Raw genomic sequence first — 24,788 nt, 5'->3', positions numbered from 1 at the left:
ACAGGCAGCACAGGTACACAGGAAGTCAAATGGACTGGTGAGGAGAATTTAAATCATTTATTGAAGTGCTGTAATTACAGGTTTGAAGTACGTGTTACACATATAATGACTTTGTTGACTATGTGTGTGTATACATATATAAATTAAAGTGTCAGAAACCTGAAATTTGTTATGCGTTGTTTCCTCCAGTCAAGCTCAAGTGCTATACTGCAGCTACACATAGAATAGTGTGTCTTTAAAAAGAAAGCTGATGTGTTGCTGCTAGAGATGAGGTGGTCCAGATCTGAACTTACCTGGAGCATCCTCCTCCTCCGCAGGGTCGATCAGCTGTTCTCCATCCGCCGCTGGCTACACAACCTGCTGAGTAGCGGTATCATCCAGTGATGAAACCCTGGGGTGATACCACCACCCCAGAGCACCTCCACCAACAGCTGTGACCCTGCATGGTTTCCTTCCACCACACCTGCGCCACGCGGCTGGGACCTCAGCTCTACCCACTGCTTTTCACTTGAAGTGAAAAGCAAAACTGATGTGGTGCACTATGAAGATCTGTTGGCTTTTCCTCCCAGTTTTCACTCCAGATGCGGCTGGTTTACCCTCTAACAGGAGGCCCGCACACATGAGCGCTCCCAAGTTCAAGTGCACTACAGGACAAGTCTGACTTAATCTCCAGACACACACACACACACACACCACCTGCCCAGCTGGTGCCAGACAGGCTGGGTTATTTGGGTTTGCTGAAGTCTGTACCTCCACCCGCCCTTTGAAAATATCTTTACAACAGTCATGAGTCTACAAAAACAGTTGTGTGCGCACTAGCTTTAAGCTTTTATTTTTTAGGAATGTGAAATTCAAGCCCTGGTACCAGCTCTCCTCATGTTCAGCTTTCAGGGATTTCTCACAGCACTTCCTGCAGCGCCCAGATTCCCTTTGATCCGCACAAGCAGCCACAGCCACCCTGGCTCTTCCCACACCTCAGCTTTCCAGTCTTCTGTGTACTGGAAACAACATAAAGCCACCAGCAATGACTTGGCTGTTGTGAGCCCACAGCGGCGCCTGGAAGGAGAGGTGTCCCGGGAAAGGCAGAGCAGCCGGAGCAGCTCATGGGACCCATCACACTGCTGTTCCCACCAGACACCCACAAACCCAGCCCAGACATACCCAGGAGCTGGAGCCCTGAGGAGGAGCAGCACTCCTGGCAGCAGCTCTGCCGTCCAGCCATCTCACTCTGTGCGCTGGAGGGCTGCTCTGCAGCAGAGGCTGCTCCTGAGATGCACGTTCTTGCACTGGGAACACACGGTGGCTATTCCGTCACCGGCCCAGCACAGGGAGCGTGGTCCCTGCACCAGCATGCAGCAGGATGATGCCCACGGCCTCTCCCAGACACACCAGGGGACTCTTCTCCTGCCAGGGGACCCTCCTCCTATCTCAGCTGCAGCAAAGCTCGTTCTTCATGCCAGGTAACGCGGCAGTCGCTGCAGGACAAGAATACTCACGCAGCTCACCGCATTCACAGCAGAAATTGTGCACTGAAGAAAAACAGTTCCCAGATATGCCAGTAAACACACACAACAGCTTCTCGCTCAAGAGAGGTGCAGGTGCTTGTTAAGACACACACACAGTACCAAAGCATTGGTGTACACTCCTCCTTCCACCCACACTTCCCGTAGGGGCGTTAAAGCCAGTGGGATTTCTTATCTGCAGGCTCCCAATAAAACCACACGCAAAGAGGCTTTGCAGCAGCTCTGCAGTGCAGCCCTACTCACGTCATTACCATAAATTTAGATTTAAGTTGTGTTTCGGGATGGTATTTCAACGCAGGGACTCGTTTGCCTCCTCACTGCCCCCTCCACGCTCAGGTGACAGCTGGACCCTGGACAGATGTGCTTCCACATTAAAACAGCTCTTACCAGGGTTACTCAAGCCATCTGCAGAGCAGCCGCCCCTTTCAGCATCTTCATCCAAATCTGACAAATTACACAGTGGTTTGCCATTAAAAGCAACTGTTGCCCGAAGAAGCACCAAAGTTGCAATGGCCCTCTGGTCCTGACACGCTTCCCTCCGGCCCTGCAAGGCCTGAGCCAGACTGACCTTCAAGTGCTTTCCTAAGAACAGCAGCAAGTCTTCTCCTTGTCCACCATACAAGACAAAGGAAATCCTGCAGTTCGTCAAGTACAAATCCCAAACATGACCAAGCACGCCGGGCATGTGCCAATTAAAATTGCTCAACGGAAAGATTGCACAAAAACCAACCTCAGGTCTGATTGACCTTCACTCCACCCAGCAAAGAACGCACGGGTACAATAAAGCTCCCGCACCTCTCAGTGTTACCATGACCTTTGTAGCAACATCTCTGACAGCGCGAGCACACTTATGGATAATTACAGGCACACACAGCCCAGGGCAGTGAACAGACACCGACCACAGCAGCCCAGGCTGGCACCAAACCATCCGTGGAGCAGCAGCCCAGCTCGGCCCTCCAACAAACACGGGGGGTCACTGCTCCCTGCAGCACGGGGGACACGGCAGTGGCTGCACGAACACTGCACGTGTGACAGCCATGTGGCACACCAAGTCCTCACAGTTATTTTCTTATTTTGTATCACAGTATGTTTGGGATTGGAAGGGACCTCAAAAGATCATCTAGTCCAATCCCCCTGCTGAAGCAGGAACGCCTAGGTGAGGTCACACAGGAACATGTCCAGGTGGGCTTTGAATGTCTCCAGAGGAGACTCCACAACCTCCCTGGGCAGCCTGTTCCAGTGCTCTGTCACCCTCACTGAGAAGAAGTTGTAATCCTTGCTGAAATAAGGGAAAAAAGTAAACCCCTGTAAGCTCCTACTTTCTCTCTTCCAGGGAATGAGGCAGCAACGCGCTCCAACTCATCTGTCAGAGCCATGGGGGATTCTGCACAATCCAGCTCCAGCCAAAGTGTGCCAGCCTCTGCAGCCCTAAGAGCTTCAGTCCTGGGGAAGGAACCAGCCCAGAATCACAGAACAGTTTGTGTTGGAGGGCCCTTCCCAGCTCCCCCAGTGCCACCCCTGCCATGAGCAGGGACATCTTCGCCAGCTCAGGTTGCTTAGAGCCCCATCCAGCCTGGCCTGGGATGTCTCCAGGGATGGTTCATCCACCACCTCTCTGGCCAACCTGGGACAGGCTCTCACCACCCTCAGCATAAAAAATTTCTTCCTCATGTATGTGGGCTCTAGCCACAGCCACAGCCCAGCAGAGCGGGAGCAGCCACCCTGCACTGCCAGGAACAAACCCACTGCCATCTCACCAGTCACAGCCTCCTCTTGCACTGACCTCTCCACTGCTGTCAGGTATTGCACCTGTGAAAACGACGTACGTAAAGGAGACAAACTACACCCAGACATGTCTCTGGCACAGCCGTGAAATGCTGTTCCCCACCAGGACACTCACACAACCAGCTGCACAAAGTATGCAAGAGATTTTTTTTTCATCTTTTTTTGGAAAGTACCACTCTGTGATTTCACTTTTTGGGTCTAGCAGCTGGTGCCAAGGTTTGGTCTCCAGCCCGTGGCACAGACATCTTCCATTTTCGGGACCAGCTCAGTGTCACTCAAAGGCAAACCCTTGGCTCACACATCCCAGCTCCATTTTCATACTTTCCTCACCCCATCTGGCAGCCACCCTGGCAAGAGGATCCTGCCTGGGCATCAAAGACACACCAGCACAAGTCAGCTGTGCACAACCAAACTGGATACACCTATTACTAAAGAAAGGTTTTGTTTTTTTTAAAGAAAGAAAAAACAAAAAAACAACAAACAAACAAACAAACAAACAAAAGTCACTATTTTGTCAGTCACCTATTTGTGTGTATTGACCTTCGGCTTCAACCGGGGCACAACAGAACACTAAAGCACATTTTCTCCTTGCTCTTTGATTCTCTGGGTAAATCACCATGTGGTACTTCACATAAAGTCATGTTCCAAGAGAAATCACATCACTAGTAGGACAATGACTAAACTTTTGTAACTCCTACCCAAAAGTCTCCCCGTAAGGGCAAAGAAGGCGTTTTCCCCACAGTCAGGTTACACCCCCCAGCACGAATATGACATTTGGCTTTTCTAGCACAGCACGAGATGAAGGTAACGTGGCCCTTGCAATGATTTTAGGAAAGAATCAGGTTAGCAAATGCTGGAAGCGTCAGCTTTAGGCAGATGTCCTGCGTTTATTAAAACAAGAGGCGTGACTATGCAGACTGATCTCCATGGGCAAAGAGCCATTACAGGTACGAGTGGTTTCAGCTCCTGGAACTGTCAACACCACATTTTCACTCCGACTTCTGATGTTTCAGAAGAATTTACGTCCCTTCCCACAAAACTAACACTTGCATTTGTTAATCAGTCTCATTACCTCCCAGCATCAGCACCATTCGCTCTGTAAGATGAACTTTCATGCTCAGACCTTGCCACCATTACATCCAAACGCCAATTTGCACCACGTGCTTCTGTTTCCAACTTTTTCTGCTGGCCATCTTTTCCGAATTTCTCAGATTTTTAAAAGGTCTAGTCCTCTGGATTTGGCGTGACAGCACAAGTAGCAAGCAAGAGGACAGAAAACGTTACTAAAGAGTAAGTTCATTAATTGTAAATAAGCTACTCAGGAGACATTTTCCCAAGGCCAAGTCTGCTCCTGGCAATGGAAATGCCTGGGCAGCGTCACCGCTGGACCCTTGGGGCACAATCTACATGAGATGCTATTAATTAACCTAAGTGGTTTCATCTCCATGTGTTTTCATGACATTTTTTTTTTTAAAGAGCATGAAAATAAACCTTTATTTCAGTTAACACCCACCAATATTAAAGATATATGTTCACAGTTTTAGTTCTTGACACAAACGGACTGAAAGAGGCAAATTTACATCTATCAGAACAGCAGACGGATCAGATTTAAGTACAAGCTGTCTTGAAAAGAATCGTACGTGACATGCCGTGTGGGAAACTGCTCTGTGCTCTACAGCAGGAGAAGGGAGAAGCTTCTGACCGAGCCCAGCTAAGCAGGACCCCAAACCATGGGCTGGCCAGCCCAGGAGTCATCTGGAAAAAAAGCCGAGTGGCAACTGAAAGAGGAAATATACAGTTTGGATATGGGGAGGTTTATGTTACAAAGCTTTTCTGCAAGTGTGTTTCTGCTTATCAAGGCATTTTGTTTAGTTGTATGACCCGAGGTGTCCCTAACGCTGAAACTGCAACACGTTCTAGCAAAGCGCAAAGGGAGAGAAGAGGAAGAACTCCATGCCGGAGCTGCCAGAGCCCCAGAGAACCTGCGTGAGATCTGCTTCGAGTCAGGAGAGATGAACCAAGAGATTACACCATCCACTGTTGGAAAACTTGCCTCCTTCTCACAGCCTGGTACTTAAAACGAGAGGTGAGTGCACTAAAGTCTAAGCCAATGATATTAACAGTGGTTTACAACAAAAAACTTCCGTAGAAAATAGTTCAGATACAGCAAGCCAGCTAAACACCACAGTTAAGGAGTTTGGTATTTCATATTCAAAGGTCTCCGATACTTTTTGCCTGTCCTGTACAGCTTTTAAAAAAATAGGGCATTACCTTTTGTTTTCTATCTACCTAGTTAAGAAACTACAAATATGTTATAAGCTGCCCAAAGTGTAACACATTAAATAAAATGAGAAACCTGTTTCTAGTCTCCTAACAAATGCTGCAGATAAAAACCCTAAGAAACCCTCCTTATTAGTCATTCTCTCAACTCCTTTTGTGTCCTGAAGTGGTAATCCTGTTCACAGGGATTAAACTAAACCTACAGCAAATTTCTACCAGGGTAGAAGGGGTTTCTTAACAATGGCGCTCTGAAAAACATTCATTTGTCAGCCAACAAATCAAGATTTCGAACACTGCGCAATTCCAGAACAAAACTCTGATGGAGAGGTGAAGTGCTGGGGTTTCGTTTTGCATCTTTTTGTTATCGCAACGTCCCCATCTGAAATGATAAACCAGAACTCCCTCCTGCCAACCCCCACCAAGGCCTGTGTTGTTTTCCTTGGTTGGTGCCGCTGCGGAGCAGGGCTGGATATGCCAGTACCGATGGGTTGTGTCACTCTGCTCGGTTCCACCACCGCCCACACCTCCCACAGCGGCAACGGTGGCTCCAACATCAGCGGATCCTCTCAAAGAAAAAACATCGGGAATTTAAAACCTCTCTCTTTTTTTTTTGCCAACAAAGCATCTTGTTCTGTTGAAGGGAGGAGGGGGGAATAAAGGTTAAGAGGGTGAGTGAAAGGTGTAATACATTAATTTTTAAAAAACTGTTTAGACCAATTATCCACACATCATTGCTGGATCAATACACAGGTACTTAACTAGAAACCAATGTGCTTTGAATCTTTTTCAAGTATCTGGTATCAATTTTGTATAAAGATTTTGAGTAAACAAACTACCAAACACATGAGAAATGACTGTTTTTCCAAGTCTGAAATTAAGCATTAAAACTAAAGTACTCCAGGAGTTAGTATTCCATACAGCACTAACAGTCTGCCAAATTAAAATGTCATATATTCCAAAAGACCATGGGCTGATAAAAATCTTCTAAACGGGAATTAAGGAAACGGAAATAGTGTGCAATACTTAAAACCCACTTTGTAGTTTGGGGAAAATGTCTAAAATCCTGAATTAAAAAAAAAAAACCACAAATGAAGTGAAAGCTTTTAACTGGTACACACTGTTCACACCTATATTTCAAGTTTGGAAACGCATATTTTCAAGCAGCAATACAAAAAAGTATCCATGAAGAATGCATAATCTCTGAAAAAATTATGAAAACATCCCTGCTACCATTACATTTCTAAATACAAAACTGACTACCATATTGTTGCTTCTGTGTAGCGAGAGAAGTTCATTTTCAAAACAGATAAAATTCAGTCTTTAGGTGTGAATGGTATGAATGACAGTCTTTTTTTTTTTTTTTTTTTTAAATTTCTTAGTTGTTTAGGATCCTTAAGCATGCAAGCCTCGGAGAGGAGGGCCCGACGAGGGCAGGGCTGGCTTATGACATCCAGTTTAGGACAGAGCTGGGAAAGCCTCTGGGTCATCTACGTCAGGAGCAGAAGCACTTGACTGAAAGAGAAACATCAGAAAGTTATTATGTTCTGCGGCACCAGGTCCTGCCGCCTTTTAATTCCTCACACGTCACTAAGTCCTTCTGTTCGCCGAGCAAACACGGCTCAGCCGCGGGCACAGGGACACGATTAAGCCTCTGTCCCCGCACAGCGACACTTCTGGGGACTCCCTGCGGCCCAGAAAAACAGGGCTGGGAATTCCTCATGTTTAAAAGTACTTTAACCTGAACCCTCTTAAACACTGTGTTTCCAGGAGATACGCACTGCAGTGGAATCAGCATCCTGGCACTGGACAAATTACTACAAGAGCAACTTTCTTTCCCCGTGATAAGCAGCATATTTTTTTTTAAATTCCAAGGACTAGAAAGTCCCCTATACTACTTTTGAATCCAAACTACCTGAAGAGACATTATAGGCAAACAGACCATGTTGGCACATGATTATCAGACGAGGTTGTAAGTACATCTCTCTCCATTCTTAAAGAGATCCCTACATGTGGACTTAATGCTATTCTACTAGCACATAACCATCAATTCTTAATGAGGTACATGACGGAAGTGTTACAGAAAAGGCCTGTTTGTAGCAAAACCTAAGATGCACATGTTTAATCTTCCCCCCCAGGTCAAACTGGCTGTGATTAAAAAAAAAATTATGCTGACTTAGCCCTAAAAACTCACACACATCAACCAGGAATCTCCTCGGTACTTTCCTAACAGGCTCTGCATCACACGTAAAAACAGTGCTGCAATTAAATGCAGAAATTAGGTATTTTAGAATGATCCTCACTTTGTCCATGAGGGATGTGGAAGAAAAGGAAGAGCCAGGAGAGTGGCACTTCCTGTAAACACATTCATTTATCAAGAGAAATACATTTAAACGATTCCAATAAAAGTTGTATCAACATCTACAGGTAAGACTAAGACACTGCAGAAGAACCCAGCCCACAAAATCTAGTTAAAAGGTAATATAGCAGGGTTTCAAGCCTACAGCCTTAGTATGTCTAGTTGCTCATTACACAAAAGCAGAAAACCAGCCCAAAAAGCCCATCCACTGTGACAGCGGGGCCTTGTTCACAGGTAACGTGAGTGCCAGCAGAGATCACCAACCTGGCTGGGTGTGTGGATCACGTCAAACTCCTTCACCAACTGCAAGAAAATAATAATAATAAAAAAATCAGCATAAAATAAGCTGCTGAAAGTTTTTAATTACTCGATGAGAGCATTCTTGAAGAAGCAAGATGCTGTTTTAGTAAAACAGAGCAAACATCACCACCAATACATTTCAATTACTTAAAACTTTCTTATATTGATATCAGGAGAGCATTTTCTAACTAATAAGCCTAAAACTTAAAGTGATCCAGTGTAAAACAGAAAGAGTCCATGTCCTACAAGAGACAAAAATGAGCAAGCTTGCTCTGTGTGAAGAAAGCCACACCACACATCATTTTCTAGTGAGTAACAGTTTGACTAAATGCATTTATGCTGAATAAGTGATCCATATTAAATAAAACCTTTACTGTAGCTATACTGCAATATACTGAACTAAGCTTTACATTTCTCCCCCCAACCTCCAATTCAGTATTTAGTCCTGATTTAGTTCTTTAGGGCTTCAGGACTAGAGGAAGAAAAAAAATTACTGACAATTAGAAAAACACGAAAAACCAGTAAAGAGTCCTATTTCCACATGAAAACCCCAAATCCTCAAATTCAAGATGTAACGTGCAGCTGTAAAATCAGTCTTTCACCCCTGGCAGGTCACAATGTGGATACACAGTCCTGACTATGGCTGAAAATAACCACTCTAGCACTTGTACATTCACATCTGTCCATACTGAGGACTCATATTTTTGGGTTCAGACACAAAGTCCAAAAATTTACTCTTTTAATCCAATCTACTCACCATCCTCTCTTTTTTGGGGGGCTTTAATAACACCCCTGCTAAAATATTCCTCCCTTTGTCCTGACAGTAACCTAAAGTGAACTTGTAAGAACAGACACAACACTTGGTTTTAAAATGCCCTGTTTGTTGTCAGGGCAACTGCCCCAGAACTCAGACACCTAAAACCACCTGTACAAAAGCCCTGGTAACAACCGAAAGGAAACTGTTGTAGTTCAAGCTGCAGGTACTCACCTTGTCAGTCCTGCCCCCACGGCTGGCCCTGCCACCACGGCCCCGGCCCCCCCGGCCCCCTCTGCCCCCGCGCCCAGGGCGGCCCAAGTCTCCGAAGTTGATCTCCAGCTGGGATGTGATATCGTTTGCGGGCTTGCGGAAGTGATGATCCATGACAGAGTCCTCAGCGTGAGCCTGAAACAAGCGTTTCTCCATCAGTAAGGAAAAAAACCACAAATCACCAAAGAAACCTTTTCCTCTGCAGTTGCACCAAGCGCACTCCCAAACTGAGGACTTGATCGATTTCTGGATCGATTCAAGTTAAAAGACAGCACAGGAATTGTTAGGAATCAAGTTACATCACTTGTGTACACAATAAAACCGTGATCAAATAAGTGGATGAGCAAACAAAGGTATTTTGCATTTCTGAGATAATTCAGGGAAGCTCTGGAGCTCCTTCAGACATGTTTAGGCTTACTGAGACCAAACTGACTATCACAAGCCAGTACAAAACCTCATTTTCTAGCATTTCTCATTTCACATCCTGAAAAATGTTCAGGTCCTACCTATTTATTTCATTATTTTAAAATACTTACTTGGTAATCCATCTTTATTTTGCTCAATGAGTACTTTACACTTTCCTATTTCCCAAGGGAGATGGTAAGAAATCCCTTATCACTTTGCATTAGCCATAACAAACAGCAAATGAGGCATAAACACTTCAAACACAAACTAACTCAAGTAGCCAAAACATTAGTGCTAAAACAGAGAACCAATTACACTGAAAACCCTCCACGTGGGCCACCTTTGCCAGGACACAATATTCTCCTACAGCTGGTTCGTTCTCAGCACATTCACAGCAAGAAACTGGAGTCTCGAGGAGCAAGGTACGCAAAGAGCTGCATCCAACACCAGAAATACCACTGTTCGGCACATTTGAATATTTTAAATTATTACACACTGAACACAAAAAGAATCAAGTGACTATTTTTCCTATTTTGTACAAATGATTTTTCCACGTGTTAAGTCAGGTTTTGGCACCTTTGACAATAAAACTGGCCACACTGCATCACATCAAGCGTTTATCTAACCCAGTACTGCCTCTTACAAGGCTCAACCATTGTGTTTTGGAAATGTGACAACATTCAACACTTTCTTTTCCTATAAGTCCCTAATTTCTGGCAGGGTAATTTTGAGTTTGCTTGTTTTTTCCTACAGAAGCACCACATACAAGCTGAAGCCTCCTGATTCTTATTTCTCTTGTGGTGCAATCACACAATATGCTGACTTTCAAAGGCAACATACTGTGCAACTGAGCCCCATACCCTTTAATTACCATTTGTGCATCCCTCACAAGGCAGCCAATGGTACACAGAAGTCTGCAGTGTAAAGGCTGAAAGCTGCTTTCAGGGATTTCTTGAGTCAGTCACAAGCACCATAATGTACAGAGCCATCCCCATTAATTAATTAGCCCTTCCCATCCCCAGCCCCACCCTTGGCCTCCACAGCGTCCTGCAGCATTGGGCACTGCTATTTAATTAGGCACAATGAGAAACATCGCTCCATGCTGCTTTATTTCAAACATACTTCACTGGAATGTCTTCCATGGAACAACTTGTCCCCCCCGTGTTGATCTTTCAGATCTGCAGACCCTTCCCTCAGAGATCTCTTTTCCAAACTTAAGAAGTTATTTTGCAGAGAAAAGTCATTCCACATCTCAGCCTGACATGACAACACTCAAATATAACTACAGCAACAATTTGTAAAACAGTGCACCATACCTTTTGTTATGGTTTTGATTCCTTTCCTACTACTTAATATTTTATCTACAGTTTTGATCGCTCAAGGGTACTGAGGTTATATTTTCAACTTATTCGTAGTAATATGATATTGTCTTCGGTGAGTGGTAGTATCAGTGGATTCGTACAGTAATTCTGTGCATTTCCTTCCCTACACTGTTATTGCTTAAAACAAGAAATACTACAGTCCATCAAAACCATTGTGTTTTCATAACTTAACTTCTGTTTAACCATTAAACCAAGAAATAGCAAATTCTGTATGTAACCCAACGATTTCTTTATCTGAAGTAACTAAAGCTAATTTAAAACACCAATAAAAGACTGGCATATTCTCCTCCTCCTCTTCTATCCCTTAGGTGACAACAGTGATAAGCACACCGTACAAATTGCTTGTTCTGAATCATCTCTGGAAGCATTTAATCTGTATGTATTGGCAACTCTCATCAGTGCTCTGATCTAATAATAACCAATAGCTTCTTGAAGGCATTGCTGCACTTACAGGTCTTGGGGAAGGCTGTCAAAAAATAGGAACAAGCTACTAACAGAAAGAGGGCCAAAGCAGACAGTGAAATATGGAAAAACAGCCAGCAACACCACCAAAAAAACCCAAACCACCAAAAACCAGGCTCATGGTAAAAGCATTTATGATGAAGTTTGAAGTTAGACAACAGGCATGGACAGAAGAGCTCAACATTGTATCTACTTGTGTTCTCTATTTTTTTGACTTTTTAATATCCAGCCCTTCCTTTCAGAAGAGGCTCATATCAAAACACAGGTATTGCCAGTTAGATAGAAAGGATCAGTACCTCATTTGACTCCAGCAGACTCCCCTGCATTTCTGTCATCGCCTTTGTCTGATGAAAGTTGCGTGTCCACACCAAAGTGACAAAAGGAACAAAGGGAGAAAACAAAGGGAAGAAATGAGACTCGACTACGTACAGGAACAACAGGTAATAAGGTCACGTGAACCTGACAGATACAGATGTCACTGAGCACATGAAGCAGCAAAAGGATGAGAGCAACAGCTGCGTGAGCATCCAGAAAGAGCAGAGGGACAGAACACACCACCAGCGTGGAGACAAGAGAAATCACAGAGATCTCAGACTGATAGCGAAAAAGGAACACAGGCCGGTCTCCTGCACCTCCACTCATCAGGCACACGGTGTACAGAACTGGATGGATAAGCGAGTGGAATGTTTAAAATTGCCGTTAATGACAAAAGCACAGCCTCGATCCAAGAGTCGTTCCTCCAAATTTTGAGAAGATTAACTATTCTGATTCGTATTTCTCAGTCTCACACTGCAACCACCTCTAAGGAAGTGATTCGATTAGCAAGAAAGTCTGAAGGCAAAGGAACGAGGTGCAGCAGATACAGAAGAGCTGATCTCTTGGTGTATCAGTCTTTCCAGGAGACTTGCATCCAACTTCCTGAACAAATTTCAAGATCTTTCCACAATGCAACTCCTTCCCATTTTTTGTTCAGCCACACCAGCAGAACTTACAAGACTCAATCCACTAAACCAGCTGCAGAGAAGGGAAAAAAAGAGGATCTCTATCTTACAGCATAACCCAAACTCCTGGAAAGTATCACAGGACTGGGTCTGCCAATACACACAGATTTCATAATAAACCAGTAAGAATCTCACACAGTATTAAGAGTTCATTTTATACCAACTATTACTTTCTAGGAAATAGAAATGGCAAACATGAAAAAGAGGGAAGAGCTCAGATGGGTTCAAGTGTTTCAGCCCTCAGTGAATAGCACAAGGAGGAGGAGGATGATGAGGAAGAGTAAAGCTCTTTCACAAGACTCCAGCAGATGAATAGCACCAGTACCTCAGATTCCCTTTCCCCACAGATTCCTAGAACATTCTCAAGCTACAGGAATGGGGGTGGTCATCACAACACCACAAGTTTCTGAGAAAATCTCTTGGGCCACATTGCAATTTTGAGCTATAAAGATACAGAATATTTGGGACTGAAAACCAGAATTACTTAGAAACCAAGTCACTGCCACACACCAACTGCCTTCTTATAAATAAGCATCACAGAAACCTCACATCAGCCTTAGTTTCATGACTCATAAATATGTCCAAGAGGACAAACTTGAAAAAGAACAGCTGGAGATTGGTAGGTTTTGTTCACAACTCCTAAATATTCCACCTTTTAAACCTCTTGAAGGCTTTCCTAACGCCTGTATTATAGAGCTATTCTGCTATAATACTGCACAGGAAAAGCCCCACGCTGCTGCGCAGGGGATCAGTGAACAACCAGTAAGTGAAATGAGGAGAGACGTATGCCCAACATATAACAAAAGCGGGCCAAAAGTATCTAGATATAAAGGCAATTTTGTTAATATCTCACTCCTGTGCTTATACAGCAAGGAGCTGTTAACTTCTAGGTGATAGTGTTAAATACCTGACTCATTTCTTTGAGAAGTTAAACAAATACACCTATCAAATAGAAAAATTTAACTATGCCAGTTCTTTCATGAAAGTAAATGGATGAGTTATTCTCCTTGGTTTTGTTTGAGTTTTTCTGAGTTAACTACTCATTCATTTTTCAAATGCAAAATATAGTATGGATCCTTCTAGCTTCTAAATTACTCAAGAGTACCACTATCTTACTACATGATCATACATGCAGATATGTTAGAAAAGACTGTTTTCAGCTGACAGAATGTCAAATAAATCTGCTTCAGAGAGACTGGGGCCAAGGAGTGTTTTGTGACACACTTACAGGACCACAGGTTTAGTAAATCTTGGTAAAGTACATAAATACTTGTTTAAACCAACTCTTCATATACAGCAACATTCAGTCTAATTCAATTTCCCTTTTCTACGCAAGCAAGAGAAAGTGGTATTTAATGATCACTGCAAACACTTAAAGTAAACAAAGAGATGTGCAATCATTTAAAGAACTGAACTACCTGACACAGCAAGAAAATAGTAAACCAAAAAAGGTTGCGACAGAGTCAATCCCATCCTGAGTTCAGCGAGATTAGAAAGTTTTCATTGCAAGTGCTGACTAGTGCCTCCCCATCTGTATTATATCCCCAGCTTAAAAGACAAAACTGACAAGGTGTGAAAAAGCAGAATCACATATTAGAAAACAAAACAGCACATTACATTATTATCTAGTTACTTGAAAGCGAGTCAGAACCACCTGGTATACAAAGCTGCAGACCACCCATTAACAGTGGACCACTTAAAAGCGTTAAAACCAGAGATTAATGCAGCCCTGCATTAGAAAATAGCTCTCAGCACTTCCCTCCCCACTCAAGTGAAACAGTATGTCTCTCCGCTTTTGCTATCTTGGAACAGAGTCATTAAAATTGTGCAATGACTGAAATCAGTATGCTGGAGAAACTAAAGTTTTAAAATCATCCTACAGCAACTATGTTGAGTATCACTGAAGCACACAAACGTATTTCACCTAGTTTCTCAAAAGCTTTGAGGATGCTTTTCTATATAACATTACAAAATGAGAAGTTATCTATGTTACAAACTTAAGATACACAGTTTAGGCATTAAGGTGTCTGAGGCATGACCAGTATTTCTTTAATCTTGCATCATGTTTAGCAAGCACCATAAATTGATGTACTGTATAAAAAGTTAAGAAATACTTTTGCTATTGACCAACTTTTTCTAAAAAGCTCACCAAGAGACAGTCCTTACAACATTACCTGCCCCGATGCACCAGTATTCCAGTCCCAACTCTAGATTACATCCCAGTATACACCAGCCTATGGGTACAGATTCACTGACAGAATTAACCACAATGAAAACTGTACTTATGCTACTCCGTAACTTCAGTGTTAGTAACTGAAATGTTGTTCTCACTTTTATAAGTTTTTAGCCACAGCATCTCAAAGAATGGAGCTTCCACTCCAAGAAGTGTGCATCAATACAAAAACCTATACAATCTGGATACAGGCAAATATTGAAAATCACTTTACCTCCTCGCTCTTTGACTTGTGAAGAACAAATCCTTTTTTCCATTGCCCATCAGCACCCTCATTTGGTTTACGGATGTTGAACTCAACTTTTGCACGATCCTTACTTTGAATAGCTTTCCACTCATCCAGGGTCATTTCCTTAGGACCTTCTTCCTTAACTTCTTCAACCTCATTCTCCCTGGAGTAAATTCACAGATATTATGATCATGACTTTGAACTCACATTCTAGATACAACAAATTCAAAATCAGTTGCTAATCAGCAAACAGATTATAAAAAAAGTTTGTCAAGTATTTAGCAAGTAAGAGGTGTATATCACATCACCCAGAAACCAGACATGAAAACTCATATCCTTTAGCCAGAGTGCCGCCTCACAGCCATACACCTTTAAGCAACTAAATGGTGAGCACAGCAAAATGTTCAAATCAGCATTGACCTGTGCCATCTATTCTTCACATGAATGACAATTTTCTTTACAAATATCAAAACCTAATTGCTGCAATAGACTTGTTTGGGGCTTTTTTCCCCTTTTGTAGATACATCTCTCCCAAAGATTCCAGTTAAGGCAGCGAGAGAGAGCTGCTTCTTACCACAATTTCCAAATTTGTTAGTTTTTATAAAACCAGAAGTTAAACAGCTTTAGATAGTCTGCTTCCTTTATTGAACCAAAGATGATAACTGAAACAAATTTTACTTTCAGCTAACTTGGAAAAAACAACAGCAAACAACTCAGTGACTTGTGCAATACATCATCTCACTGTAAATCTTTGGTGCCTCTACCTCCTGCCAAAGAGCTATTTTTAAATAAAACACACAACCACTATGCTCGGTAACAGATGTTTTAACTACACAGGCAGTCAATTCTCCACTCAGTCTTCATAAAAATTTCCCATTTATAGAAAACGAGTGCCATGGATGTGCAGCAAAAAGATCACAAAGGCCTCAACTTAAGAGAAAAGGTCTTTATTTTGTAGTAATTAATTTTGATGTAATAATGCAGATGTTTTACATCCAACTTACTGTATTTCAAATTTTCTTCATTCTGTAGTTCAGAGATATTTTTGACATAGTGTATATTCAGAATCTTTTTTATTGTTCAAGGTAACGACATTCTGTGCATTTTACTGCAGTAAAACACCCAACAGTTCTGCTGAAACCTTTCGGTTAAAGGTCCACATCAAACTAGTCAATGTGAAAACTAACCCACGTAACATGCTTTTCTATAAAAATTGCTGGGGGATTACAGCAGATGTGTTATGCTTGAAACTGAGAAAAGCACACATTTGCTGCATATTGGAGGAAAAAGAAAAAACATGAAAATAGCCTACAGAATTTTGCAGATAACTGATCTGCACATGGATGGGTCGGTGTCTGGTCAAGCACCAGGACACTGCTACTAATAAATATCCAGGAAATACTGAAGACACAACAAATTTAATACATCCAGACTTTCAATACATATAATTTTAGTAAGGGCTAGCTAATTTGCATTTTCTGAGCAACGGTCCAGCTGTAATTCCTTAAAATTCCTCACGTACTACTTCTGCATACAAGACCCCAACCTTGGACCACCATAACCTCAGAGAACAGCATTTAGTCTTTTTTTTTTAGTTAAACTAAATCAATTTCTTACTCTCTATGCAGTAATTATACCCTCTTTACCACTAACCAAAATTATTGGTGAGGAAATCAAGCTATAGCAAACTCCACATTAGAAAATTTGAGCAAACAAGTATTTCAAAATTCTATCTTGTCTGCCATTTTCTTTTGAATTCACAATAAAGCACATTCCTCATTAAAATATTTTATTAAGCTATCCTACCATAAGTACTACTGCTCATCCTGCTCCTCTAGTTACTCTATTTCATTCATCCAGCCACTGGTTTCTTCTGTGAAATGAGAAGTGATCAAGTTAACTTATTTGAAAATACTCTGCATACACTGAAGCTGGAGAATGAAAAAGCAACAAACTTTCTTCTACAGGCTGGTCATACAGTTTCCAACAGTTGTTTTGAAAAACTAAGTCTAAAAAAAGTTACCACTGGCAGAAGAACATTTTGTCCCTTTTCCTTGGTTGTTCTACCTAGAGCAGAGATTATTTTGATTTGGTACTTCAGAGTTGCAATCCTGAGACCCTAAGCGTATTAGAACTGATTATTAATAACTAAATCTGAAAGTGACCCAAGAGCTTGTATGACACCAAAGAACAGCTTCAAGGTAACAATTTTTAGACTTGCAGTATTTAAAGAGACAGCCTTTCAGCACCATTGCGAATAATTTCATATCTACTGAAGAGAACAGATCTAAATTGGGCAAAACACAAACAGGGATAAATCCCAGGGGTTCAAGGCAAAGCAATACTTCCTTTGAAGCAAAAAAGAGCATTAAGAGGAGTGGTACTCACTTATTTTCAGAATCAGCAGGCGGATGTTCCTCTCCCTCCGGCGTTTCCTCAGTTACAGCTGACTGATCCAATTCACTGCAATTACATAATGTTTGGAGGTTCGTTTTTTAAAAGTTCCTCCCTATTTAAAGCTACATAAGGTTTCATTAAGAACTGGTGCTCTGTGCCTTTTAAATTCTATACTATCCACTTTGCACACGGTTTTCCCCAACACTTGCTAGGACCCATTTTGAAAGCCTCCCACTGTACCGTGAGACACAGAGTTGATTTGGGTATTAAAAATTCTGTTTTCAGTGTAATACCTATCAAAAATGCATGCTTTATCTGATCAAATTATTCTATTTTTAGTAAGAAAATTGTAAGACCTTCCACTCCAGACTTGCCCACAATTTTTGAAGCCATCTCTTGTTTTACAAGAAACTGATAATTTTCTAAATTCTGCAAAGGCTACTTTAAGAGTGTAGCAAAAATTATCAAAATTAAAGGCACAAAAGGCAGCTAAATATTTGCATTTTGCAAGCTGTAAAGATTAGGATTTTTTGTTATTTCTGAGCAATTACAGATTACTAACGTGAGTTCGTCTTTGACGGTTCCCCAGTTGTGCGATCCGCTGCCACCGCGCTTGTCCTCATGCTTTAGGCCACTGAAATGTGAATGTGAAACAGAACTAACAAAACTGAGTTAACATTATAGTGTCCAGATACAGAAATTCAAAGGCAAATTTAAAAATGTGTTTTAATTGTAAAGAATAGTTCAAAAAAAAACAGAAAAAGGTAAAGACTTACGATCTATCGCTGCCACTATGTCTGTCAAATTCACGTTTGCCGCGAGAGTCAAACCCGTCTCCTCTGCCCATTCCACGGCCACGGCCACGGCCTCTTCCAAGCCCCCCACGGCCACGCATCGGTCGGTCAATAATGGGTCTGGCACAGAACAATCAAACTTGAATATTTCACCTCCAAAAATCTACAGTGTAGTTTTTAAGGCTGCTTCTCTTTTGAGAATTTTATTTACTTACTTTTCCTCTGATAATTACTGTTTGTAACTGTGTTGAGGCTCTAATTTCAATGTCAAATTATGACACTGAAAAAAAAAAAATATAGAATACCTGCATTTTAGAATCTGGAATCAAATGCTCAGAAGGATTACCGTTCATTTGCATCTTCTGGCACTAAATCCCAAAATTTAGTACTTGTATTGTGTTATATCAGTAGCTGATACTACAATTTCAATTTAACTCACGTTCATCCAACTTACTTTTTAAAAGATTTAAACTTTGGCTAGTAAAATGTGAATATTTGAACGCTACTTTCAGAACACTTGAACTCTGGATAGCACATCGTACTTGATACACTTGAAAATTTGTCTAGACATAAAATGGCTTCACCAATTCCAGATCAAGAGTAGCTGCAGCCAAGGTGTAAACACCTACATGGACTTTTATGGGCTTGAAGTCAGCTGTACACATTTAAGCAACAGCTGTATTGGCAAATAAATTTCATCCTGTAGACAAGAGCTACACTCCGAGTTCCTTTCCTGACCCATCTGATATAGATTTATGGTGGATATCTGATTTAAATCATGTCTTCAGTTAAGCCAATGGAATTGTTCATGTTAGATCACTCTTGATCTATAACTTCAGCCAAGTTTGTAAACAACATCATGGAAAAGAGAAGTGTTATATGCTACATGAGATATACTCTTTTTGTGACTGACAAATCTAATTCAATCAATCTAATTTTGATCGAATCAGCTTCTTTTTTTTCCTTTTTTAAACTCAGTAGAAGTTGGGACAGCCCCCTGCTATCAAAACTAAGGAAGTTGTCAGGGAAGACAAAATTCTTACTTATCAACAGAAAATTCTCCTCCTTCGCCTTTCTCCTCGGCAGGTTTGTCAAAGCGGCGCTCGCGGGGAGGTCGTCTGTCCGGTCTCCGGTCGATGGGTTTGCCTTCGCCCTGCTGTTGCTGCTGCTGCTGCTGATCAGGCCTCCTGCCAATACGTCTTATCCCTGAAACATTAGGCAAAACACATCAACGGAATGCAGAGCTGCTCTGGGAGAGATACCGACTCTTGACACCGTAAAACAATATAGAAGGTAAGCTGGAATTGAAGTCTTTCTTCTAGCCTGGTGACTAGATAATCTGAGAAACTATACTTCTATTTAAAAGTCACTGTAGGTCATTTAAGTCTTAGTCACATTTTTACGCAGCATTTCTATTAAACTATATTCTGTACAAGTGTACGCTCTTAAAATACTGTAGGAAACAAAACCTGTCAGAGCACACAATGCATCAATAATCTGCATTAAACGATAAGAGTTAACTTTCAAAGAAGGATCGGGATAAGCAATTTTTTTTTTTCTCTGTAAGGTGCTTTTCAGGTAAAACAAAGTTTTTATTTTGATGAGCACCAGCATCACCACGCTGGACCCAAGTCCCTCTGCCAGCCACGCTGCTCCATCCCCTGCGCTCTCCTGGGCCACAGTTTTGGGCAGCAGTGCTCCCAGGGCACGGTGTGCTCTCCCCAACTGGTGCCACTTGCAGCCCCAGTACAGGAGCTACTGGTCAGTGACCACATGGCATGTTCATCCACACCAGTCCTCCCAGTCCAACACATGCTCCCTGACAAACTCACCTCAGTGTGCACTTAAAATATCTGTAGAATACCCTGTGCCACCGAACCTACCAGCCTTCTGCCCTCCCTCTCTATGCCTTCTCCAAGTTGTTTTTTAAAATAACAATTCCCAATGGGCATTATCTGCGTCTCTAAGACATCTGAAGGATCTTAAACACAGGGACTTCTCTCACTCACATGAAAGGCCCGTTTACTCTTTAGAAAGCTCTGGGCAAACACATTACTCCTTTGTTATACTCTTTTTTTGCTAAAATGTTTAGGGAAAAAACACTAAGCAAACCAAGCGAGGCTGGCTTAAGAATTGTCAACTATCTTTTAAATTAAAAGCTGCCAATATCTTTTTTTTTTTTTAAGAACTAAGTTCCTGCCTAATAAGCAATGTCATATTTGGGTGGGGCTAAAGAAGTTACAGTTGTAATGATATCCAAGCCAACACACCCAAATGAACGTCTTCCTTACCTTACAAGCTGTATTTAACATGAAGTTTGCATGACAAACATCGCTTGCTAAGTAATCCTGATTCCCTGAGGACACATGGGGGTTAAATGCACCAGCACTTGCTTTGAAAAGGGCTCCCCAACTGAGGAGGACCAGCTCATTTGAAGAGGAAAGGGGCCAGGGGCACACAGGAGGTATGCTGCACAACTGGAATGAATAATCCACGGCTTTTGAATTTCAACGCCCTGCGCTCACAAAAACCTGGTTCCTGGTGAAGCCCAACCAAAAATACAAGTTATTACTTTTTCTCAGCATCACAAAGCTTTGAACTGCTAATTCACCAGTCAAATAATTTGCACCTTTACAGAGTAGTGGAGTAGTTCTAAACTGCAATACATTTGTACAGGATACAAACCCTCGTCAATACCATGGCACCAAACACCTTTATAATAACTACAGTCCCATGCAAAAAATAGAACTTTTCAAACTGGAAAGTGACGTTTTTCCCTACAGCGCTCCATACACACTGCTACAACAGCAGGCCTAACTTTCTCTCTTTAACTACCACAAGAAGCCACAAAACACTTTTTTTCATAGTGAACTAATGCTCATTCTTGAAAACGAACGTGAAATCCAGGAGGTAAACTCGGCCTGCTAGCCCTACCCAAACCCTCTGTGTTTCCTTGTGCTGGCCCAAGCAACTGTCTGTGTTTCAGGTTCACCTCAAGAGGGACAGCACCACGATTCTATATCTGACTAGTATTTCCAGAGGATACTGGCTTAGCAAAATCACCAGTCAGGACAAATTATTGCATTCCTCACAGGGGAAAAACTCTCAAGTGTTCAAGTGCAGAAAAACCCTAAGCAAAAAGTATTGTAACATAGTACCTGACTTCTGCTTCTCACAAGGTGTTTGCAAATAACATCAGAGAGGCCCAGAGAGTCATTTTACACCATGCACTGCAATAAATGCTGAAGTACGAGGATGCTTTCATGTAGCACTGCACTCTTCTAAAATGGACATGTTTCTGAAAAGACCGTTTAAACTGGCAAGTGATTTCCTCAACACACCCCAACTGCTCTCACCACACTTTGATGCATTTGAAAGACCCCAATATAATCAGAATTCTGACCAAATCGATGTGGACTGAAGTTTGGGCGGGGTACAGCTGCCTGCCACGGGACCACATGTGCACAGAAAATCCATCCCTCTTCGTTGTCCGACTCAATACTTTGCCCACAGCGCATTAATTTCACCTATTTGTGCTTTGATTTGTTTTTCTCCAATAAAACAAATTTCCCCGTGTGAGATGTCTTACGGATTTAAACAGACACGGCTGAGAACTCATACAACTTATTATTAAAATATATACACGGCTCCTATCAACACCGTTCCCAAAAAAATAACCTAAGTGACTTTTGAAGAACCCAGGGCCTGCCAGGTCTCCTGTCAAAGCCGCCGGCCTACCCGAAGCACAATTAAAAAGCACAGGATGCGTTGCTGGGGTTTTCTGCTCCGCGTTCCCACAGGAGAACAGCTACTTGGGCAGAGAGGCGGCACCGGGCACCCCACGCACCCACGACTCCATTTTGCGCGGGGACTCACCACGTGCGGCCGGGCAGCCCGGCGGGGACAGCAGCCGCTCCCCCCACAGGTGCCCCGGGCGGCCCCGCCATGCGCTTCCCCACGTGGGGGCGAAGCCGACCCGGGCGACGGTGCCGCCGCCGCTCAGGGCTCGGCCCTGCCCGGGGCCCCCGCGCTCCGCCGCCTTCCCGCCGCCTCCTTTGTGCGCGGCGGGACGCGGCCCCCACGGGCCGAGGGGCGGCCCGTCGGCTCCCTCCCCCGCCGCAGCCCCCCGGCTCACCCTCCTTCCGCAGCGGAGCGCCGGGCTGGCCGCTGCCCTCCTCCCGCCGGTCACCCACGGCCCCAGCCGAGGCGGCGAAGGGCGGCAGCGGGTTCTTGCGCTCCTTCTGCGACTCTCTGCGCAGCTGCTTGGCCGCGCTGCCGACGCCGCCGCCAGCGCCCGCCTGGCCCGGGCCGCCGCCGCCGGCCCCGCCGGAGGAGTTGGTCTGGGCGCCCGCCGGGCCGCCGCGGGCCCCGCCGCCCCCCTGGCTCCCGCCGCCGCCGCCGCTCTCTTTCCTCCGGGTCTCGGCCGCCCGCAGCACCTCGAAGGGGTCGGACTCGTCATCAAAGAGCTGGTCGAAGCGGTTGGTGACGACGCAGCCGAAGCCCTCCTGCAGGTGTCCGGGCATGATGGGCCCCCGTCGGCGGGATCCTGCTCCGATGCTGCCGGGCCCCCCGCGCCCTGCTAGCTGCCGCACAAGATGGCCGGCCGCGAAGAGACCCGCTTCTCTTCCGGCGCCGGGCACATCCGGGCACCTCACCCCCGCGCGGGGCACGACGGGAACGGTAGGCGGCCCGCTCCCGCCGCCGCCCGCGCCCGCCCGCCGGACTACAGGTCCCAGCGTGCCCCGCGCCGCCATGGCCCGGGCGGGGCCGCGCTGGGCGGGAGCGGCGGCGGGAGCGGGCGGTGCGGGGCCCCTCACGGAGCACGGCCGCGACCCGGGGAGGGGAGGACCTGGGAAGGGCTTTGCCGACAGCAGGGACATCGGCCCTGGCGGGATGAGCCGCTTTTTTAGGCGACTTTTGAAGCTCGAGGCCTCCGGGCCCGGTGGCGGGCGCCGTTCCCCCGGGTGCAGGCCGCTCTCCTCAGGACACGGGCCCGAGGGGCCTCGGCCTGCGCTAGAAGGTGGAGAAACTGCTAACCTCAGGGTGTACTGAGGGAGAAAAGTGAGAATAAAAAAACAGACGGTTTAAGAAATTTCACCGTTAAAGTGCAACAAGCTAGAAGGGTATAGGTGGGGCTTATTTAAGCGTTAAATAACGCAGGCTGGCTTCAACGAGGTTACAATGTTTAATTAGCTGTTAAGACACTTTCAGAGGGTCCTGACAGGCGCGAGTGAAAGCGTGACCCGGTCACAAATTCACACTTTCATACTTGTGTGTGTCTGAGTAAATGCATGAATACATGGAGCTACTGAATATCGCACTCCATCCTTCTTCTCTGTCTTGTTGCCTTGTAAAAGCAGGTTAAAAAGCCTGAATAGCGCGGGATCAGTGTCAGTTTGTGTTCCTCAGCACAAACCTCCGTGGGACCGACACCCTGGAGCCCTCGGGTCCGTCCCTGCAATGGTTATCACCAGATCCACCATCAGACCCAGTGCAGGCTAGGGGAGAAACACCCCTCAGTTGTGCGTGGAGGTTCAGAAAAGTGATAGTGCTGCAGCGATTGGTTTGAAAGCAAATCGTTCTTGCATCAAGGTGGGGAAGATCATTGCCATGAGTGCTCGAACCACCGCACGTACAGAGGGTGGGCACAGTCCTTCTGTCGAGAGATGGAGTTAACGCACGGACACCTTGCTCTGCTCAGGATAGAGAACGTTTTTTAATTAAAAATCTGCGAACCTGACGCTTCTCACTAGCATTAAATTGCTTTTTAAAGCGTGACACTGATATAAACGTGTGTGTCATTGAGGGCAACTGCAGCAACAGCGATTTAAGAGATTTGCTGCTACAACCGATTAAAATTACTGTTTCAAAACCTTGCAGATTTAGCTTGATCTTAGACATGTAATAAAGTGTTCTACTTTCGTTAACACTTATACTCACCTAATTAGCAGATACACACAATTAGAAGACAATATCAAGTGAAGATGGTAAATATTTACAATATTAATTAGTCTTTATAGTTCTAGTTATAGCCGGTGGGAGTTACATCAAGAGATTAAAACATTTAACTGGCACAGATCTGACGTGTCTTTCTAAAACACAATTTCTCACACACAGAGTTTATATCTTTAAATAAATTATCAGAACCTTTTGGTACTTGGTAGTATAATTAACTTTATCCTCAGCAAGGATAATATTTCTAATATTTGCCTTGCCTACTCCGAGAAGTTAGACCACTTTAAATAATTGCTTTTCTTCAAGCAAGCCCTTTGCTTTTGGGATGAATCAAATGTCACCAGGCAACACGTAATTGAAACCCTTTGTGTTTACATGGCAGATGTTTTTGGGAAAAGCCGTGTACCCCTGTCAGCCTCCCATCCTGTCACATGCACCCAAGCTATGTTGCATCACAGGTGTTTTATGAACAAAAGCAAATGTTTCTTCGAGCCCCGATGCCTCCATGATTGCATGGATGGATTTTTGTTTACAAGAGGGCGTTTGCTCACAGAAATGGACTTCTCAGTTGCCTGTCTTTGGGATTTTTCACCCAAAGGGAAGCCAGAGCATTTCTCTTTGGTTGCTTTTGCAAGGATTGTGCACACTCAGCTCCCTAG

The 24,788-nt window shown here is 44.0% G+C and overlaps 1 protein-coding gene across 4 annotated transcripts; it reads right to left on the bottom strand.

The window, feature by feature from the left end:
• Positions 1 to 4,170: 4,170 nt before the first annotated feature.
• SERBP1 (SERPINE1 mRNA binding protein 1) lies at positions 4,171 to 22,821 on the bottom strand. 4 transcript variants are annotated; one of them, XM_082052716.1, is made up of 10 exons: positions 22,310 to 22,821; positions 19,218 to 19,380; positions 18,157 to 18,294; positions 17,943 to 18,014; positions 17,372 to 17,446; positions 14,969 to 15,146; positions 11,817 to 11,864; positions 9,233 to 9,406; positions 8,209 to 8,247; positions 4,171 to 7,100 (listed from the first exon to the last, which is right to left on the bottom strand). In XM_082052716.1, the coding sequence occupies exons 1-10, from the start codon at positions 22,695 to 22,697 to the stop codon at positions 7,044 to 7,046; spliced, it is 1,332 nt and encodes a 443-aa protein (XP_081908842.1). In that variant the 5' UTR covers positions 22,698 to 22,821; the 3' UTR covers positions 4,171 to 7,043. The 4 variants fall into 4 exon arrangements, with proteins under 4 accessions (XP_081908842.1, XP_081908841.1, XP_081908843.1 ...); XM_082052715.1 differs by having other exon boundaries at positions 17,943 to 18,038; positions 22,310 to 22,799; XM_082052717.1 differs by lacking the exon at positions 11,817 to 11,864 and having other exon boundaries at positions 17,943 to 18,038; positions 22,310 to 22,818.
• Positions 22,822 to 24,788: the final 1,967 nt, after the last annotated feature.

Source organism: Streptopelia decaocto, assembly GCF_964273445.1.
Source record: "Streptopelia decaocto genome assembly, chromosome: 5".
Taxonomy (NCBI): Eukaryota; Metazoa; Chordata; class Aves; order Columbiformes; family Columbidae; genus Streptopelia; species Streptopelia decaocto.
The sequence above is the reverse complement of the archived record's forward strand: the minus strand, read 5'-3'. Positions and strand labels throughout refer to the sequence as shown.

What these genes read in the sequence shown, in the direction of transcription:
- SERBP1 (XM_082052715.1), bottom strand. Translation starts at nt 22,697, where the DNA reads ATGCCCGGACACCTGCAGGAGGGCTTCGGCTGCGTCGTCACCAACCGC. An exon ending in CGCTCCGCTGCGGAAGGAGG is followed by an intron (nt 19,381 to 22,309) that starts GTGAGCCGGGGG and finishes CTAATGTTTCAG; the next exon opens with GGATAAGACGTATTGGCAGG. An exon ending in GTCTGCTGGAGTCAAATGAG is followed by an intron (nt 9,407 to 11,816) that starts GTACTGATCCTT and finishes CGCTTGTTTCAG; the next exon opens with GCTCACGCTGAGGACTCTGT.